Raw genomic sequence first — 21,549 nt, forward strand, 5'->3', positions numbered from 1 at the left:
CCAGCTACCCGCGACCCTGAATACAGGATAAAGCGGTACTGAAGATGAGTGAGTTAGCTCGTTAGTTTTGTTAATTTATGTTGTGCACCTTAGTCCTGGAGGAACGTTGTTTCGTTTCACTGAGTATTAAATTGGATATGGATAAAATAACAATAAAAGCCTACCTGACTTGACTTGACTTAAGTTTTTTAAGTCTGAACAAGAATACGGGTCATTTTTACCCGTCCTGCGCATTAAAATGTAAAAAGACGTGCACATCGGAATGGTAAATAAATAGTAATTAATTATAACAGTGATTTTTGGAGAGATGTACTATTCCATATCGGTCTAAAGTTTACACTGATAACAGTTTACATTTAATAACTATATAAATAAAGAAAGAAAGAAAGAGTACAGCGAGTTACCAGAAAGTGCTCCGAACTAGAATGTTTTATTAAATTAAGAACCCCATGCAGAATTCCTATTTTCTAATGAAGTGTATATTACTGTTTTGGGTTTTTGTGTGTATAAGACTGTTATGTGTTTAATAAGAACTTTGGCAACCCGGATAAACAACATGAAACAGTTGTGTATTGTTTAATTCTGTTTATTGTCACGATCATTTCTGGATGTCAATCAAACGACGTCTCCTGAAACTGGTACTTCATTTAGCGGTACTTATCAGACAGAGCATAGGCCAGGTTGTCCAGAAACTTGTCAAAAGACACCTGAACTTCAGGGGTGAAGTCCCCGGGGAAAAGCATGGACACGGTCACCTTAAGGGTCCTGGCCAGGAGCTATAATGGGAGGAAAATAAAAGCATTGTCACAACACAGTCTGTGTTTAATTAAACGCAGGAAAATCTGTATTAATAGTCTGCTGCTTACCTTGAAATTAGCAGGGTCAATACGGAGCTTAAAAGCATGCAGCTCGCTTAGTGCGGTCAGGGATCCGCAAAGATCGTCGATGTGGGCAACGGCTTCTCCAATTTTCCTGGCAATTACGGCACCGTGCTTTTTCACTTGGGGTGATCCGGGATGAAGATCAGACCAGTGAGAGAAGTAGGTCTTTGTCTGAGGATAGACCTCCAGCAGCCTGCATAAAAAAACATCAAGCAAATAAGAAAAGAATTAGTCAGTATAAATTAGTATGTACCACAACAATTTGTTGTCCAGTTATTAAAAGCGATTAATTCACCTGCCAAATGCCTCGGCGCCGATCTCATCAGCCTTGGAAGAGATCTTTCCCCAAAGATCCTTCACAACGGCCTTGTCCTTAGCTGTGAGACTCATTGTGACACTTGTCTGGGTTTTCAGCTCAAAAAATGTCCCGCAAAAAAATTTGTGGATGTTGAAGCCGTGTGCCTCTTTTTATTGAGTCTGATACCAGGCACACCCTGCCATAGTAAATCTAGACTCCACCTCTTACTTAAACTGTCTAGTCATATTTGGATCTTCTCCAAAATGGGCTGAAACGCTGCATAATAAACTCAGATGACCTTTAGATGCACAAATACAAGTCGAAAAAAGTTATAGGGTGACCTAAACGGATGCTAGTCCTTTTTACAAAAAAAAAAACACGAAAATAATTAGATTGTTAGAATATTACCAAATAATTGTAATAATTGTAATTAAAGAGAAAAAGAAGTACAATATTTTATGTGCTGTTTCACTTCTTAATAGCTTTAAGATTTTCGGCCTTCACATGAGTCCAACTGGTCCTGGTCTGAACCTACAGTAGGATGTTAACACTCTGTTTACTGTTTCAACACTAAGAAACGTAACATGAAAGATTTGTCTTAGAATTAGTCTTGGAAAGTCTTAGTAAAATAATAAAATCTTTTGCCTATGTTGGTATATTAATTACTATTTCAGTTACAAAATAAATTCTAGTTTATTACGGGGTGTGGTTATCTGTACATTTAGATAAGCTTGAAGTCCTCTTATAATAAATAAATAAAAACATTTATTATTCATTATAAGTCCAAAAAATGTTGCGATTAATGAAAAAAAAAAACGTTAAGAAAATTCTTTTACGTGATTAACAATAAGCCATAGGCATGTACTTACTCATGTGGATGTGTGAATAAAGCTTTAACGCATTTGGGGCCGAAATGCAGATTAAGTAATCTTATTTAACATTCAATAAAAAAAAAACTAATCTAACGGTCCAGATGACTAGAATTAGTAGACGCCCTAATCACCCAACTATTAGCCAAAAAAAATAATGCTTGGCTAGCTGCCGATCTTCTTTGAACTTGCCAACGTCCGGAGCTCGTCCAATCAAAATGTTCCTTCAGTGAAGGGAGGGGAGTTTTAGCGTCAATAAAAAGCGCCCCGATGCAAAATAGGTAAAGATTCTTTCAGAACAGGTTTTGCTCAAGAATTCAGAGAATTCATTAAGACATCACTATGGTTCATTGGTCAGACCACGAGCGTCAAGTCATCCACGACGTGTGGGGTAAGGTCACCGGTGACGATATCGGACATGCCCTGGCCAGGTAGGTTTATGATATGTGAAAATTCGAAACTTCACAAAATTAAGTCTGATATGTTTTTCTTTCGGTGGGTTCCTTGGATATTACATATGTGTGTATTACTTTTGCTGCCTAGACTCCTGATTGTCTATCCATGGACCCAGAGATACTTCGCTTCCTTTGGTAATCTAGCCAGTGCCGCAGCAATTGAAGGAAACCCCAAGGTGAATGCCCATGGAAAGGTGGTTAAGGGTGGTCTGGACAACGCTGTGAAGCATATGGACAACATTAAGGGTGCATTTGAACAGCTGAGTAAGCTGCATTCTGAGAAACTGCACGTGGATCCCAGCAACTTCTGGGTAGGTTTAACGTCAGTACCTGCAGAATGCAAAATGTTATAAAGCAATTTACATTAGGACTGATTATCTCTAATGTCAAGCTACAGCCTTATCGTCTGTTTATGACTATATAATTGTCTGTTTTTAGCTCCTTGCTGAGACTGTCACCGAAACTCTCGCTGCAAAGTTCGGACCCTCTGTCTTCACCCCTGACGTGCACGAGGTTTTGCATAAGTTCCTGAGTGCCGTCGTGGATGCTCTGGGCAAACAATACCACTAAGCAAGCATCAGAGTATAAAATATGCATGCCTTTTACTCTGTGATTAAAACATGAAATAAAACGTGAAGCACGTATTCTTTGTATTGTCTTCTGCTAAAAGTCAACTATAAAATGTGAAGTGCACGTCCACCAAGTGCAAATTCTACACGTTTAGACCATTAGAAGGATCTTGATGACAATTTATGTGGACGCTACAAATATTAGCTCACTTGTAAATACAGTAAAGTTTGCCGATGCCGGGATCAGAAAAAAATGATATATCGCGTTTTCATGAAGGGGTCTAATTTTTCAGTAATAATCCACATCAATAAAAAAACACAAACAATTAAAAAGATCTTTATTTAAATTCAATATTTATTTGTCACATACACAGCCATACACAGTCCGATATTCAGAGAAATGCTTATACGACTGCCTGTGGCCTAAAATGTAAAAAGAAAATAGAGTATTCAAATCAAGAAATGAAATATGAAATAAGGGAAAATTATTCAAATATAAAAATAATTTGCTGAAAAATTAACAATATGTACAATGTTGCTAAAAAACTGAATTGAAGTAGGAGATGTTTGTCAGTCATACACTTAAGATATACAGGATAAATTACAACTGAGTGCAGTTGGTCCTCATTTGTTGTGAAAAATAAGCTATGTTCAAACACGAGCAGGGCCCGGTTTCTCGATAACGCACACTCTTAGCGCGCTAAGAAGACTCTTAAGATATATCTTACGTAGAGTGATTACTTTTTTTAAGTGTGTTTCTCGAACTGTCCCTTCAGAGTCTTTATAAGTCGCTGCCTCTTACGTCCTACGTTACAAGGCGCTGTCTACAGTGAAGGTCCTGAATTAGCTAACATCGGTTGCTCAGAAATCGATTTTTCACTCCTTTTGCATGACAGCGTTTAGAAAGACAGCACTTTCTATGCTAATTAAACGTTGCGCAGGTCTGAGCAGGTTAAGAAGCTCCATAATCTGTTTCTTTGGATGGCGAAACTTTTTTTTAATAGCTACCTTATGCAAAATATGAAAAGGGCTGAAGTTTTGCCTAAAGGAAAAAAATACATGAACCTCACGGCTCCGCAGACGGTGCCGTCTTCAGTTTAGCATAACACGCTGTATCGCTGCCAAATTGTTTGCCACCTGTTTAATATTAAACGTGATTGCCAATTTTAATGCATTAGTAACATTATGAAATAGGTTAATTAAAAGTTACTCTATTAGTTCTGATATCAAATAAAATAAAAAATGTAAACAGACCTACAGTATATTACATCATTAATACAACTTTGATAACGCGCCATAATGTGCTTGTACACACCGCTGATTTATAGACTGCTGCTCAGTAGCGGCGACTAGCGTCTTCAGCTGAAACTACCCTATGAGTGAGTTAAGGTTGGTCCAGACCAACCTTACGAACGTGTGACTTACCTAAGAGATACTTAGCGTACGAACGTTTTGGGAAACGCGCCATAACGTTAAGAGAGAGGTTAAGGTATACTTAAGCGATAAGAAGCTTTCGGGAGTGTTACACTCTAAAAAATGATTCTGTGGCCTTGTAAATTTCACAGTTATAAAAAAGTTATGTTACCTTAATAAAATCTCTAAAAGTCACATACATGATTGTTTGAGTTAGACAAATCAAAATAAATGCCTAAAAAAACAATTATTTATTTTGTCTTAAATTTACACTATAATTTAAGTTTACTTCACTAGTAAAAATCAGTATTTGACTAACTGAATTATATTTTTAATATGCACTTATTATTTTTTGATACATTTCAATCAAAATATCTGGTAATGGAGTAATTGTACTGATTAGTTTCAAGAACTACAATTATCACTTATTCCAACTCAATATTCTTTATTTTTAACAACAAAAACTTAAATAATTGAGTAAATTGCCCTGTGCAAGTGCTCATGGGAAGTCTGGTGTAACATCAGAGACAAGAAGGCTGTGAGGATGTGAGAATGGACATGAAGCACCTGGAACACTCCTTACAAATCCTGGTGAGTAAACAGCTAACACAAGTTACTGTAATAATGACTCTGTCTGCCTGCACATACAACTTTATAGGGTGTGAGTTACTGTTCTGAATCCTGTCACAGCCGAGCTCCAGAGCTAACGATAGCTAGCAACAGGCCAGTCCTGGGGTTCAGTGTGATTTAGCTTGTTTGTTCCAACCACCAAACTGCTCAGCTAAAGCGCGTTTAATACAGACACTTAAACTCTGGTGTAAAAGAAGAGATTTAACACCGAGCAGCGGCGCGTGCATGTCCGTGTTTTTTCCGGGTTTCTCGGTGTAACCGGCCGCGGTTGTGCCGCAATATTTGAATTTCTCCCGCCACATGCGGTGATTTTGCGCAGCCAACCGCCACTGTGGCGAGGATATAAAACTAGCATGTTCAAATACAGTAATTACCGCATGTGTACCGGGTCCACCTCACACACTGAACCGCGAGTCTGCTCGGTCATTCCGACACTTTAAGAAAGAAACTCAGAACAAATCCGGTTTAAACAGCAGAAATGAGGTGCAGTGTCCGGACTCTGGTACTGTTTTATCCGTCACTGTATATAAGTATTTTTAACATGATTAAACACTGAGCAAGCAGCAGCAGATGTTATAAAAATAAAAGTACTGTACTAGTAACTAAAGCTATGAAATATAAAGATTTTGTGAAAATACAACATTTCTCTCAGAATTAGAATTGGGAGAAAGTAATATGAAATTTAAATATTGAAGTGAAACATTATGTATGTTCTGATATGTAAGTAAAAGAACCTAAAACTGATTGATTTTGTGTGTGTGTGTGTGTGTGTGTGTGTGTGTGTGTGTTTGTGTGAAACATGTTATATATTTTCTATATCTCTTTCACAGCACCAACACCACTAATGAAGAGAAGTTGAATAGAGATAAAACAGGAGGTAAATGTCAACTTTTTTAAATGTTACAGAAGTATTAAATGTGTAACCATTGAATCAAAGATAGAAGTAGACTATTAGTCCAAAAAGTATGTATTTGAATGGAAGTACTATTTTACCAGTCTGGTAGACTTTACAGTAACAGTCACACTTGTACTTACTTGTATACTATTGTTCCTTTTTCAGGTGCCAGTTTATGGGATGGCGGTGTAAGCTCTACACATTTGTCGTATCATCAAAAGGAATTTCGATCATTATGGAGTGAAGCATGGTACTGTTGGTCATGGATATTTAGTGTCCTGTCTTCATTTAGACTGTCATTGCTTCTTTAAGACCTGAGAAGGTCTGCACACACATTTGTATGGATCCCACAGTTTGCAGGAAACTGAAGTGTGAAGGTGTGCAATCTTTCAGATGTAAAATGTGACTCATTAGATTCTAATACAAAAGTCTACTTTCCATGTGTTAACTGTATAATACTTGTGGCAGAAGTATTGTTTGTGAAACTGTTTACTAATAAGATAAATCCAGCTCTCTGTTTAGGATCTTGTTACATGTCATTTGCAAAGTAAACCAGGTTGAGTTTAGACTTCATGTCTTGTCAAATTTGGCAAATAAATGTTTAATTAAAATTAAAATGAAAATGTGTGTATTGTTTCTTTCATTCAGTTAAAATATTTAGTAAATGTAGCACATTTGTTTATTAAATAATAGTATAATTTTCAGTATCTTTTACCTTCCATTTCAATTATATCTACTCAATTATTTTACTTATTTTCACTTTTCATTAACTTCTAATTTTCATTACATTTACTCAATTTTGTACATCATTGTACTAAATATAGTTATTCAGGTCTACTTAATTTTTTTACTGACTTGTACTCAATTCATGAAGTATATTTTACATGATTTTTATATTTTTTTTATATTTACTCAATATTTTTAAGTGTAAAAATGTTTCACCAAAAAAATTGAGTACAGCAGTTTTATTTTTTAGAGTGTAGCAACTGTAGTGTTTTAGCTAGCTAACAACATTCATTGTTTTAGCTAGCTAACCGATAAACTATTATTTCAATTCCATTTTATTTGTATAGTGCTTTTAACAATTGTCATTGCCGCGTAGCAGCTTTACACAATCAAAAGAATTATTTAAGTCTGTATAGAATGTGATTGTGCATGAATCAAAATGATCAGATTGTCCCTGTTGAGCAAGCCACGGGCGACAGTGGCAAGGAAAAACTCCCTGAGATAGTAATAGGAAGAAACCTTGAGAGGAACCAGAGTCAACAGGGAACCCATCCTCATTTGGGTAAAACAGAAAGCAGGAATTAATCTGCATTCATACTGTGTGTTAGGTGGCAGGCAGTTCAGCATAACAGTTGATGTTAATTGATGTTAATATGGAGTCCAGGTAGTTATTGAAGACTCAGGTAGACTTGTAGGAAATTCCAGTCTTAAATTATGGAGCAACTACAGCCAAGTCAAGTCCTCAGAGAAACAGCTGTCAACAACAGTCGAGGCCAGAGGCTTCATGGTAGAGTAAAACCATCCCCAAATACCAGACGCATCCCAAAGAGGCATGCGGGGCATCCATGTGACGAGATCTCCCACCAGAAGCGGGGCACCAGGATGGGTCAGACAGGTCCAGAGGGCAGAGAGAGTCTGGATTACTGGCAGCTCAGGAACGACATGTGTAGCTCGACAGAGAGAGGGAAGAGGTTTTAATCTCACTTTATTATAATAAATTAAGGAAATTACTGTTTTACAATTTTTTTATAACTTTTTATATAATATTTTTTATTTTTATATACACATAGAGACAAAGAGAGAGAGAGACAGAGAGTGAGAGACAGTGAGAGAAACAGAGAGAGACACAGAGAGAGAGACAAAGAGAGAGAGGGGGGAGGGAGACAAAGAGAGAGCGGGGGGAGAGAGGCAAGAGAGAGTGGGGAGAGAGAGCAGAAGAGGAGAGGTATGGTCACAGTCATATAATGTATAAAGTAAATGTATATTTAGTGTAGAGTGCAAGCAGAGACTCCGCCAGTACTAACTATAACAGAATAACTAAAAGGGAGAGCCAGAAGGAAACACAGACATAAGGGGTCCCTGAGATTTAAAGCAAACAATCACCTTACCGTCAACAAACCCAAGTGATCAATGAAAGTGGGAAAGACAGCATCTAAACATACCAGTTTACCATAATACTCTACGTCAATGAGCCCCCCAGATCTGCCCCTTTACCCAAGACAAATCTATTTATAAAAATGCTTGATGAAATAAGTAGGATTTTAGCCTAGACTTAAACACTGAGACTGTGTCTGAGTCCCGAACATTATTTGGAAGACTATTTCATAAATTTGGGGCTTTGTAAGAAAAAGCTCTGCCCCCAGCTGTAGTTTTCATACACTCAAAAAAATAACTTGTTGAATGAACGTAATTAAATTATGGAAAGAATTTCCACCTGATTTAATGGCTTTCTTTCAACATTAAGCAATTTTGTTGGCCCAACTTAATGTTCTTAGGTTCAGTCAAATTAATTTTATTAGGTTAATTGAACTTATTTACTACAGCTGCGTCCAACATAATTTAATACTGTTAACATAAATGTATAGCGTTGGTACAACACATTTTTCAGTTGTAAATTAAGTTGATCCAACTCAAGTAAATTTAATTTTCAAGCCCTGGTCAACAGAATTCTGTGAAGGAAGGAAGCATAAGACAAACGGGATAAAACAGAGATTTTTATTTTACACCAGCAGCATCTTACAAATGAAGTCTTAATTTGAAAAGATGTACAAAACATAAAACACCACAAATAAGTATTAATCATAGAAAAAAAAATTAACACCAACAGAAAGTTTTGTACTTTATAACTGTCCGTTATGACTTTTAAATATGACCGTTAGAGACGGTTGGTCAGGAAACTCCTGAAGTCAGATGCAGACAGGACACTTTCACTCACAAACTCCTGTAAAAAAATACAGAGATAGATTCAATTAAAATTCATGATACTTAATTTATCAAATGAACAATATTTATACTTTCTTCCTCTCGCTTCACAACTCATGAGAACAGACCGAAACCAGAACCGAACCGCAGATTAAGCACGCGCATATAACTGTCAGTATTTTAAGTGTGATTAAAAATACAAGAAATAGCTTAAACCAAAATAATGTGACTAAACATCGCTAAACAGAAGGTGACATTTATGTTCAGTATTTTGTTTCTATTTAGAAAGATGGGAATTAATTCCTGCTTACCTTTTCCACAGGCCCGCCAAACGTTTGTCTTCTCAACACGCTGTGTTCTCTTCTCGCGATGTCTTCTCGCGATATTTCCGGTTTTGCTATTTCCGGTTTTCATAGTGACAAGATCTCTTTGGTTTATCTCAACATGATTAAATCTAATACATGTTAAGTTGTTGAATTTCATGTAAATACAACATCATTTATTCATGTTTATCTTGGAAACATGAAATTATTATGTACAAAACACATATTACATTTTAGTACATGTAACAGGTAGCCATGTTCATTTTTTTGAGTGTAATACGCGGTACTGACAAGCAGCCTGCATCCTTTAATCGAAGTAGGCGTGGCGGTTCGTAAGACACTAGCAGTTCGCTCGATTCGGGAGACCATTTAATGCTTTATATGTCAAAAGTAGTATTTTAAAATTAATGCGAAATTTTACGGTGAGGACTCTCGCTGCTGCATTCTGGACTAGCTGAAGCTTGTTTATGCATCTAGTTAAACAACAAGACAGTAAGGCATAACAATAGTCTAATCTAGAGGTGATAAAAGCATGAACTAGTTTTTCTGCATCGTTTGGTGACAGTATATTTCTTATCTTGGCAATATTTCTGAGGTTAAAGAATGCTTTTCTGGTACTATTATCTACATGAGCTTCAAATGAAAGGCTGGAATCTATAATCACACTGAGGTCTTTTACTGTAGCACTTGATGGAACAGAAAAGCCATCTAAAGTTACAGTGTGATCTAAAATCTTACTTTTAGCTGAATGTGGTCCTATGACTAGAACTTCTGTCTTATCAGGATTAGGCAGAAGGAAGATAATTAGCATCCAATCTCTTATGTCCTGCACACATTGCTTAACATGTCAATAGGAGGTCATTTACTATTTTAATGAGTGCTGTTTCTGTGCTGTAATGAGGCCTACATCCTGACTGATACAGTTCATGTATGCTATTTCTATGTAGATATGAGCATAGCTGCTCCACTACTATCTTTTCCAGAATCTTAGAGATGAAGGGAAGGTTTGATATTGGCCTGTAATTGGACAGCTGACAGGGGTCGAGGCAGGGGCGGAGGGAATGTGTCTCCAACAACATCCTCCGACCATTGAAATGTCTCCACCAATAATTTAATCCACCTTTTAAAAAAATCGTGCTGTCAACATTAACCTAGACACACAGCAAGGGATACATCACTTTCTCCACGTTCGCTCCTTGAGTCCTCCCGCCCTCAAAACACATATGAACATTTTGATTGGCTATGCCTTTCCCTGCTATCATTTGAGAGGCTATGGCTGCGTTCAGATACACTCATTCACTCATCTTCTGTATCGCTTTATGCTGTATTCAGGGTCACGGGGACCTGGAGCCTATCCCAGGAGGCTTAGGGCACGAGGCAGGGTACACCCTGGACGGGCGATTTGGGAACGTCAATTAACCTCACTGTACCTACATGTCTTAGGAATGTGGGAGGAAACCAGAGTACCCGGAGGAAACCCACCAAGCACGGGGACATGCAAACTCCATTCAAGCAGCACCAAATGCAGTGGATTTTTTTTCCCGTGCAAGAAGGTGTGTTGGGTGACATACATGTGAGGTTGGCGGCAAGTGTGTGTGTGTGTGTGTGTGTGTGTGTTTTTACAGCTTTGACGCACAGGGCAGGCTATAGTCTGTGAATACGGACTTAAAACTAACAGCAGATTAAACAGCTAAATGTAAAAGTATAAATATGATCCCTGTCAGTTCTCCTGATCTAATGACTACTATTCGTCAGAAATCAGTCTTGTGAAAGAAATTGATATGCTATCTAGCTGTGGCTAGAATTTTGTTGACAGTTCACCAATAGACAATCCACTAGTTTTTAAAATGCATTCGCTGACTGTTTTTTTCAGGTGACAGAACCTAAACAATGCGATGGGAGAAGGGGTCACAGGTGATGTTGAACGATGACTTGATATTATTATTGTACTGAGATTTAACATTGTTATCAATAATAGGCTGAGGCAGGGGATGGGGGTGGAGTCATAGGTCCCCACTAATGTCCAGAGCAAATCTAAGCACTTGATAAATACATGCACTTACCACAGTTTAAAAGATGAAGTTGTCCGTTGTGAGGTGGAGAAACGCTCTACTAATCCACATGTTCAAAAAGACTGCGGCACTCAACACACGCGCCAACTTCAGAAATGTAACAGAAATGTTCTTTCCACCTGCTCTGCCCATTCCGAGGCATCTTGAGATAGTGCCAGCTCCAATAGACAAATGCCTACCCTGCTAGGATCTTAAGGCATCCAGAGAAGGACCACCTCTAGCTGGAATCTGCTTCATGATGGTTTGGATCTACACCTGCTGCTCCTGAGCTCCCAGTGATCGTGTGTAAAATGTTCCGTGCTTGGTGGGTTTCCTCCAGTTTCCTCCAGGTACTCCAGTTTTCTTCACAGTCCAAAGATATGTAGGTTAGGCTAATTGGCATTCCCAAATTGCCCGTAGTGTGTGTGTGTGTGTGTGTGTGTGTGTGTGTGTGTGTGTGTGTGTGTGTGTGTGTGTGCATGTATGTGTGTGCACTGCGATGGATTGGCACCCAGGGTGTATCGCGCCAGGCAGGCACGTGCACACATAGAGATCAAAGGGGGCTTGAGCACCTGCCTTTTTTATTCCTGGAGAGAAAGTGCCCTTTTTTCTGGGGTGCTTTTTTTTTTTTTTTTTTGAAAAATAATATATATTCCTGTTTGCACACAGCTTCCCTGTCAAACAAATATATGTATTGAAGAATAGTATATCTAAATATCAGGTCAGGAGTTCTGAACCGAACAAGATAAAATTAACTCTTTTTTTTTTGGCGCCAGGTCCCCGCGACCCTGAATACAGGATAAAGCGGTATAGACGACGAGTGAGTGAGTGAGGGAGTGAGTGTTTGAGAGTGGTGTTATACACATATTGGATAAAAAGTTATAGCCTTCCTTCCTTGAAAGAAAAAGAGGGAGAGACAAGTCAACAAACAGAAATACCCCAGATTTATTTATTTTTTTCATTAATTTTGACTCATTTAGTACATGCAATTTTAGGACCATAATATAGGGTTACAGAAATACTGTAGTGACTTTATTAGAATACAGTAAAGCACTTTGGTATCAAGTCTTTTATTGTCATTTCAACCATATACAGTTTAGTAAAAACAACGTTTTTCTAGGGTCAAGGTGTTACATACAACATAAATTAACAATAAACATTAACGAAAACGAGCTAAGACAAAACTTAACTAGCTAAGACCACAAATTACAAATGAACACTATATTTACAAAAAGACAACATAAAGTGCTGAGAGCACCGACAAGAAAACCAAAAGCATTTAACAGAGGCAGCAAAACAACTCACTCTTGCTGTTATTGTGTGAAAAATTATACATTGTCAATTCATTCAATTGTCATCATTGTTGAAGCGAATTTATTAAAGGTATGTTTGGCAGCAAAAAATCAAAGAATCTGTATGAAATTGCGGCAGTGATTTTAAAAGTATTGTGCTTATATATATATATATATATATATATATATATATATATATATATATATATATATATAAGCACAATACTTTTTTACTTGCTATAGTTAAAAAAATACAGCAGTGGGTTATTATTACAAGAGATTCTACAAGAGAACTACAAAAACTGCATGCTCATAAGAACCTGCAATATTGCACAGTATTACTAAGAACCTCAATCCATTAATTTTTTTTATAACATCTACTGTAAAGCATAATAAATAATAAGCAGCGGTGATGGTTGCAGTACGCAAAGACTCATAATAGTAATGAAAACATAATAATAATAATAATAATAATAATAATAATAATAATGATGATGATGATAAAAGTTTTAACCTTTATAAAAGTGTGGGTTTTAATTAAAACACATTACAGTGACGTACACGAAACAATTGTGTATTATTTAGTTATGTTTATAATTAAACAATACACATTATGGTGCTAATAAATAATTTACATTAATAAACCTTAGTTGTCAATTACGGTAGGTTCACTGTAAAAAATAGAAAAAAAGAATTCTGGCAACTGCCAGTAGTTTACAGTAATTCAACACGTTTAAGTGTTAGCAAATAGTGTTTTTAGCTAGCTAATGACATTCATTATTTTAGCTAGCTAAATGACAAAATATTGGGCTTTAGCTGGTAAGGTAAGTTTTTTGTGCATGTAATTTCGCATTTCCATTTCAGAATGCATGGTGTTTTGTTATTTATTGATAGTACTGCGATGGCAGGTCGCAACCATGCCAAATTATAATGTAATTTTTATAACAATAAAAAAATAATTACAGGTAGAAAAAAAGCTTACACATTAAGACAGAAAACAATAATAGAATTTGTCCCAAACAGTGGGACTGAACTGATAAAAACACACGCGCAAACACACGGATCAACAATTATCTAACAATTGTACATACCAACCTCTAATTGCTCTTTTGCACTATAGATAATACTTGTTATTTGCACAAAGCTCTTTTCTATCATTGCTGCAAGTTACAAGAAATGCTTAATTACGTTTCTTGGTTAGTTTTGTTAATTGATGTTTTAAGTAGCACCTTCTGTTGTATTGAATTGGATATGGATGAAATGACAATGAAATGACCCGTATTCTTTTTTTAGTGCTTTTTCATCTTAAGTCAAGACAAGCCTACCTGACTTGACTTGACTTAAGATGAAAAAGCACTGAAAATTTTTTTTTTTCATTTCATTTTTACCCGTCCTGCGCATTAAAATGTAAAATAAATATTAATAAATTGTAACAGTGAATTGGAGTGATGTACTGTTACCCAACGGTCTTCAGTTTGCATTGAATTTAAGAAAGAAAGAAAGAAAGAATACAGTGAGATAAAGTGCTCCGAACTAGAATGTTTTATTAAATTAAGAACCCCATGCAGAATTCCTATTTTCTAATGAAGTGTATATTACTGTTTTGGGTTTTTGTGTGTATAAGACTGTTATGTGTTTAATAAGAACTTTGGCAACCCGGATAAATAACATGAAACAGTTGTGTATTGTTTAATTCTGTTTATTGTCACGATCATTTCTGGATGTCAATCAAACGACGTCTCCTGAAACTGGTACTTCATTTAGCGGTACTTATCAGACAGAGCATAGGCCAGGTTGTCCAGAAACTTGTCAAAAGACACCTGAACTTCAGGGGTGAAGTCCCCGGGGAAAAGCATGGACACGGTCACCTTAAGGGTCCTGGCCAGGAGCTATAATAGAGGAAATTGAAACCATCGTTACAAGACAGTCTGTGTTTAATTAAACGCAGGAAAATCTGTATTAATAGTCTGCTGCTTACCTTGAAATTAGCAGGGTCAATACGGAGCTTAAAAGCATGCAGCTCGCTTAGTGCGGTCAGGGATCCGCAAAGATCGTCGATGTGGGCAACGGCTTCTCCAATTTTCCTGGCAATTACGGCACCGTGCTTTTTCACTTGGGGTGATCCGGGATGAAGATCAGACCAGTGAGAGAAGTAGGTCTTTGTCTGAGGATAGACCTCCAGCAGCCTGCATAAAAAAACATCAAGCAAATAAGAAAAGAATTAGTCAGTATAAACTAGTATGTACCACAACAATTTGTTGTCCAGTTATTAAAAGCAATTAATTCACCTGCCAAATGCCTCGGCGCCAATCTCATCAGCCTTGGAAGAGATCTTTCCCCAAAGATCCTTCACAACGGCCTTGTCCTTAGCTGTGAGACTCATTGTGGCACTTGTCTGGGTTTTCAGCTCAAAAAATGTCTCGCAAATTTTTTTTGTGGATGTTGAAGCCGTGTGCCTCTTTTTATTGAGTTTGATATCAGGCACACCCTGCCATAGTAAATCTAGACTCCACCTCTTACTTTAACTGTCTAGTCATATTTGGATCTTCTCCAAAATGGGCTGAAACGCTGCATAATAAACTCAGATGACCTTTAGATGCAAAAAAAAAAAAGTTACAGGGCGACTTAAACGGATGCTAGTCCTTTTTACAAAAAAAACACACGAAAATAATTAGATTGTTAGAATATTACCAAATAATTGTAATAATTGTAATAATTGTAATTAAAGAGAAAAAGAAGTACAATATTTTATGTGCTGTTTCACACGATTTTCGGCCTTCACATGAGTCCAACTGGTCCTGGTCTGAACCTACAGTAGGATGTTATATTAACACTCTGTTTACTGTTTCAACACTAAGAAACGTAACATGAAAGATTTGTCTTAGAATTAGTCTTAGAAAGTCTTAGTAAAAACAAAAATAATTAGATTATTAGATTATTACCAAATAATTGTATTATTTATTTCTTAAAGAGAAAAAGAAGTACAATATTTTATGTGCTGTTTCACTGCTTAATAGCTTTAAGATTTTCACCCATGAGCCTAACTGGTCCTGGTCTGAACCTACAGTAGGATGTTATATTAACACTCTGTTTATTGATTCAACACTAAAAAAAATAATGTGAAAGATTAGTCTTAGAACCACCAAATGCGTAAAATAATAAAATCTTCTGCCTATGTTGGTGTATTGATTAATATTTCAGTTATAAAATAAATTCTAGTTCATTACGGGGTGTGGTCATCTGTAGGTTTAGATAAGCTTTAAGTTCTCTTATAATAAATAAATGATATAAGATTAAATATTGTTGCGATTAATAAAAAAAACTTTATTTTACGTGAAGCCATACGCATGTACTTACTCATGTGGATGTTTGAATAAAGCTTTAACGCATTTGGGGCCGTAATGCAGTTTAAGTGATCTTATTTACCTTTCACCGTAAAAACTAATCTGATGGTGCAGATGACTAGAATTAGTAGACGCCCTAATCACCCAACCATTACCCCAAAAAATGTAATGCTTGGCTAGCTGCCGATCTTCTTTGAACTTGCCAACGTCCGGAGCTCGTCCAATAAAAATGTTCCTTCAGTGAAGGGAGGGGAGTTTTAGCGTCAATAAAAAGAGCCCCGATGCAAAATAGGTAAAGAATCGTTCAGAACAGGTTTTTCTCAGGAATTCAGAGAATTCATTAAGACATCACTATGGTTCATTGGTCAGACCACGAGCGTCAAGTCATCCACGACGTGTGGGGTAAGGTCACTGGTGACGATATCGGACATGCCCTGGCCAGGTAGGTTTATGCTATGTGAAAATTCAAAACTTCACAATTAAGTCTAATATGTTTTTCTTTCGGTGGGTTCCTTGGATATTACATATGTGTGTATTACTTTTGCTGCCTAGGCTCCTGATTGTCTATCCATGGACCCAGAGATACTTCGCTTCCTTTGGTAATCTAGCCAATGCCGCAGCAATTGAAGGAAACCCCAAGGTGAATGCCCACGGAAAGGTGGTTAAGGGTGGTCTGGACAACGCTGTGAAGCATATGGACAACGTTAAGGGTGCATTTGAACAGCTGAGTAAACTGCACTGTTCGAAACTGCACGTGGATCCCAGCAACTTCTGGGTAGGTCTAACGTCAGTACCTGCAGAATGCAAAATGTTATAAAGCAATTTACATTAGGACTGATTATCTTTAATGTCAAGCTACAGCCTTATCGTCTGTTTATCACTATATAATTGTCTGCTTTCAGCTCCTTGCTGAGACTGTCACCGAAACTCTCGCTGCAAAGTTCGGACCCTCTGTCTTCACCCCTGACGTGCACGATGTTTTGCACAAGTTCCTGAGTGTCGTCGTGGATGCTCTGAGCCTGCATTACATCTAAGCAAGCATCAAAGAATAAAACATGCATGCCTTTGTCTGTGATTAAAACATGAAATAAAACGTGAAGCACGTACTCTTTGTATTGTCTTCTGCATTCAGAAAACTGCTTATACGACCGCCTACGAAGTATTCAAATAAAAAAATTAAATGAAAGGAAAAATTATTCAAATATAAAAATAATTTGCTAAAACAATAACAAAGCTGCTAAAAAATAGAATTTAGGTGTAGGAGATGTTAAGTGTCAGTCATACACTTAGGATAGATTACAACTGAGTGCAGCTGGTCCTCATTTGTGTGAAAAATAAGGAATGTCCAAATACGAACAGAACAAGTCCCAGAAGTGTGCAACGTGTAAACCATGTGCAAAAGTAAATATGCAAATGTGTGATAAGTAGTGTGGAGAGACAATGACTGTCTGAAGCGCAAAAAAAAAAAAAAAAAAAAACAGATCAGAGATTGTATAGCCTATAAGGGAAGAAGCTTGTCCACAGCGTCTCTCTGTCGGCAACAGAGAGAACAGTCCATTATTGAGGTGACATTATCTTTAAATTAATAAGTCAACTGTTATTTTAAGTATTATTTCAATACTAATATTTTTTTAATATTTTATTTTATTTTATTTTTAAATTACACCATCTTAAATTACGTACCGTTATGTAAAATTACCATAATTAACTGTAAATGAAACCTAAACCTTGCATTTTTAAATGACACTTAAATTTATAATCATGTACATATTCTCACATGTATACACTCTAAAAAATAAAACTGTGCTGTACTGAAGGTAGAAGATACTGAAAATTATACTATTATTTAACAAACAAATGTGCTACATTTACTAAATATATTAACTGAATGAAAAAAAAACAATACACACATTATCATTTTAATTAAACATTTATTTGCCAAATTTGACAAGACATGAAGTCTAAACTCAACCTGGTTTACATGCAAATGACAAGTAACAAGATCATAGACAAAGAGCTGGATTTATCTTATTAGTAAACAGTCTCAGAAACAATACTTCTGCCACAAGTATTATACAGTTAACATGTGGAAAGTAGCCTTTTGTATTAGAATCTAATGAGTCACATTTTACATCTGAAAGATTGCACACCTTCACACTTCAGTTTCCTGCAAACTGTGGGATCCATCCAAATGTGTGTGCAGACCTGCAGGTCTTAAAGAAGCAATGACAGTCTAAATGAACACAGGACACTAAATATCCATGACCAACAGTACCATGCTTCACTCGATAATGATCCTTTTCCTTTTGATGATGCGACAAATGCACACAGTTTACACCGCCATCCCATAATGCTGGCACCTAAAAAAGGAACAATAGTATACAAGTAAGTACAAGTGTGACTGTTACTATAAAGTCTACCAGACTGGTAAAATAGTACTTCCGTTCAAATACATACTTTTTGGATTAATATACATCATCACACTGATCTACGAGTGGTGTTTAAGTCAAAGCGGGACGGGAAATGAAAATTCTCTAAAACGAAGACGTAAAACTGATTTGATTTTACATAGCCCATTGCTGGTAAAATTCCGGTGAACATTCCAGTGGCTCTTACAGAACAATGCACAACCTCATACATAGAGAAAAAAATTTATATAGAGAAATAAAGAGGGTGTTCTGTTATTCTGCACAATCAACGATCCCGCTTTGACTTAAACGTCCCTTGTACATGTTTTTGTCCCTTGTATAAAAATTATACCCTTATGCATGACTATCAACTATATAAATTTTTTACTTTAGTTAATGAAAATCTAGTATACTCGAGTGGAAAACTTATAAACGTATAGTCTAGACTTATTATAGGTAAAGTGAAATATTTTAAGCCTTTTAATTTCTATCTTTGATTCAATGGCATTTGTGGGCCACAGCTTATAATGAAAGACTTAACATAACAATATGATAAACCTGTGGCTTACCTGAATGATACCCATGAAGCAGAACTGAATTAGACTTCTGTCCAAATATGCACCATCAAACAAACCACGGTCCTTCAGATCAACAAACAGAGAGATGTAAATCTCCATTGATTCCCTCCTGAGAAACCCCCACCAATATTCTAGTCGTTGATTTGCTGTGCTTGACCCTTCAATGTAGCACTCAATAACAGAGCTGTCGTGAATGTTGCGACGGAGAAAACGTTGAAAGTCTCTGACTTTAATATTCTCTGTGCCCCGGTCGCCTCTGACAATTCTTGGACAACCACCTTATCTTTCGACTGCCTCCATGTAGTAGCCTCCAATGATTTTTGGATCACTGCTGGTAGTAAATGCATTCATCCAGATGATTTTTCTGGAAAACCCGTCAATACAGCCATGGATACAGATACCAAATGGTTTCAGTTTGTCATATAAGAGTCCAAGTGCCAAATATAATTAGGCCCTTTTGCAAAATAGCTTTGGCGATGGAGCTGTCTCCTTCTTCTGAGTTCAACGCTGCGTGGGCTTAGTTCTTGTAGAATTATGCGCATGTCTTCTTTTTTGATGTGTAATCCATTCTCTTTGCATTCAGTGTACATCCACCTATACCCGTGGAGTTGGCCAGATGTTTGTAATTGTTCATAAATGAAATCAATTACCAGATCTAAACTTGTGTATCCCTTGCGCCAAAACAGGTTACAAGCCTCAAAATTCGTTTTAAATACTTTCGGAGACAATATAACTTTGACGACTTGCAAGTAAAGTAGCAATATCCTTATAATGACGTCCTAGGTTAAAATGTATCCGAACGAACTCATTTGATGTCATTTCAGCACAGAAACACACACCGAAATGCTCCGAATGGTCTTGCCAGGTATAATGCTCCACGGGAAGTACCAATTAGTATCTGGCGCTCATCAGTTAGTATCTGGCGCGCACCAATTAGTATCTGGCGCGCACCAATTAGTATCTGGCGGCACCAATTAGTATCTGGCGCGCACCAATTAGTATCTGTTGCTCACCAGTTAGTATCTGGTGCGCACCAGTTAGTATCTGGTGCGCACCAGATACAGGAAAAAATATATAAATCACCTATGTCCCTTTAGGGGCTCCATACACATTTAATACTTCTGTAACATTTAAAAAGTTGACATTTACCTTCTGTTTTATCTCCATTCAACTTCTTTTCATTAGTGGTGTTGGTGCTGTGAAAGAGATATAGAAAATATATAACATGTTTCACACAAACACACAAAATCAATCAGTGTTAGTTTCTTTTACTTACATATCAGAACATACATAACATTGTAAATATAAATATTTTAATTTCATATTACTTTCTCTCAATTTTAATTCTGAGAGAAATGTTGTATTTACATTTGGCAGACGCTCTTATCCAGAGCGACTTACAATTTTATCTCATTGTACAGCTGAGCAGTTGAGGGTTAAGGGCCTTGCTCAAGGGCCCAACAGTGGCAACTTGGTGGTTGTGGGGTTTGAACCTGGGATCTTCCGAACTGTAATTCAATGCCTTAACCCAATGCCATAATCCAATGCCTTAACCACTAAGCACCTCCGGCCTCCATTTTTTTTACTAAATCTTTATATTTCATAGCTTTATTTACTAGTACAGTACTTAGCACATTTATTTTATAACATCTCCCGCATTTGGCGGGAGAAATTAAAATAATGCGGCACAAACGCAGCCGGTTACACAGAGAAACCCGAAGGAAACCCGGACATGCACGCGCTGCTGCTTGGTGTTAAATCTCTTCTTTTACACCAGATTTTAAGTGTCTGTATTAACCGCGCTTTAGCTGAGCAGTTTGGTAGTTGGAACAAACAAGCAAAATCACTATGAACACCAGGACTGGCCTGTTGCTAGCTACCGTTAGCTATGGAGCACGGCTGTGACAGGATTCAGAAAAGTAACTTACACCTATAAAGATGTGTATGCAGGCAGACAGAGTCATTATTACAGTAACTTGTGTTAGCTGTTTACTCACCAGGATTTGTAAAGAGTGTTTCAGAATGTTCCAGGTTCATGTCCATTCTCACAGCCTTCTTGTCTCTGATGTTACACCAGACTTCCCATGAGCACTTGCACAGGGCAATTTACTCAATTATTTAAGTTTTTGTTGTTAAACCTGCAAGGGGTTCCTGAGCCTTTGGTCTCTCAGTCTGGTTCGGGAAGCACAATCATGGGAAAGACTGCTGACCTGACAGTTGTGCAGAAAATCGTCATTGACATCCTCCATAAGAAGGGAATGCCTCAAAAGGAAATTGCAAAAGAAGTTGGCTGTTCCCAAAGTGCTGTATCAAAGCACATTAATAGAAAGAAGTGTGGAAGAAAAAGGTGCACAAGCAGTAGGGTTGACCGCAGCCTAGAGAGGATTGTCAGAAAAAGGCCATTCAAAAGTGTAGGGCCTTTCACAAGGACTGAGGCTGGAGTCAGTGCATTAAGAGCCACCACAAACAGACGGATCCTGGACATGGGTTTCAAATGTTGTATTCCTTTTGTCACGCCGCTCCTGAACAACACACCACGTCAGAAGCGTCTTACCTGGGCTCAGTGGCCCAAAGTCCTTTTTTCTGATGAGAGTAACTTTTGCATCTCATTTGGA

At 37.2% G+C, this 21,549-nt stretch overlaps 4 protein-coding genes across 4 annotated transcripts; 2 read left to right on the forward strand and 2 right to left on the reverse strand.

Moving 5' to 3' along the window:
• Positions 1–565: 565 nt before the first annotated feature.
• On the reverse strand, positions 566–1,372 carry LOC128518625 (hemoglobin subunit alpha-like). Its single transcript, XM_053491814.1, has 3 exons — positions 1,177–1,372; positions 867–1,074; positions 566–776 (listed from the first exon to the last, which is right to left on the reverse strand). Exons 1-3 carry the CDS (start codon positions 1,269–1,271, stop codon positions 648–650), a joined length of 432 nt encoding a protein of 143 aa, XP_053347789.1. The 5' UTR covers positions 1,272–1,372; the 3' UTR covers positions 566–647.
• A 939-nt stretch (positions 1,373–2,311) lies between these two features.
• On the forward strand, positions 2,312–3,147 carry LOC128518624 (hemoglobin subunit beta-like). Its single transcript, XM_053491813.1, has 3 exons — positions 2,312–2,479; positions 2,592–2,814; positions 2,942–3,147. The coding sequence occupies exons 1-3, from the start codon at positions 2,391–2,393 to the stop codon at positions 3,071–3,073; spliced, it is 444 nt and encodes a 147-aa protein (XP_053347788.1). The 5' UTR covers positions 2,312–2,390; the 3' UTR covers positions 3,074–3,147.
• An 11,135-nt stretch (positions 3,148–14,282) lies between these two features.
• On the reverse strand, positions 14,283–15,056 carry LOC128518383 (hemoglobin subunit alpha-like). The gene is made up of 3 exons (XM_053491465.1): positions 14,893–15,056; positions 14,583–14,790; positions 14,283–14,493 (listed from the first exon to the last, which is right to left on the reverse strand). Exons 1-3 carry the CDS (start codon positions 14,985–14,987, stop codon positions 14,365–14,367), a joined length of 432 nt encoding a protein of 143 aa, XP_053347440.1. The 5' UTR covers positions 14,988–15,056; the 3' UTR covers positions 14,283–14,364.
• A 1,166-nt stretch (positions 15,057–16,222) lies between these two features.
• Positions 16,223–17,054, forward strand: LOC128518375 (hemoglobin subunit beta-like). Its single transcript, XM_053491458.1, has 3 exons — positions 16,223–16,390; positions 16,501–16,723; positions 16,851–17,054. The coding sequence occupies exons 1-3, from the start codon at positions 16,302–16,304 to the stop codon at positions 16,980–16,982; spliced, it is 444 nt and encodes a 147-aa protein (XP_053347433.1). The 5' UTR covers positions 16,223–16,301; the 3' UTR covers positions 16,983–17,054.
• The last annotated feature ends 4,495 nt before the right edge of the window (positions 17,055–21,549 follow it).

Source organism: Clarias gariepinus, chromosome 3 (assembly GCF_024256425.1).
Source record: "Clarias gariepinus isolate MV-2021 ecotype Netherlands chromosome 3, CGAR_prim_01v2, whole genome shotgun sequence".
NCBI classification, from domain to species: domain Eukaryota; kingdom Metazoa; phylum Chordata; class Actinopteri; order Siluriformes; family Clariidae; genus Clarias; species Clarias gariepinus.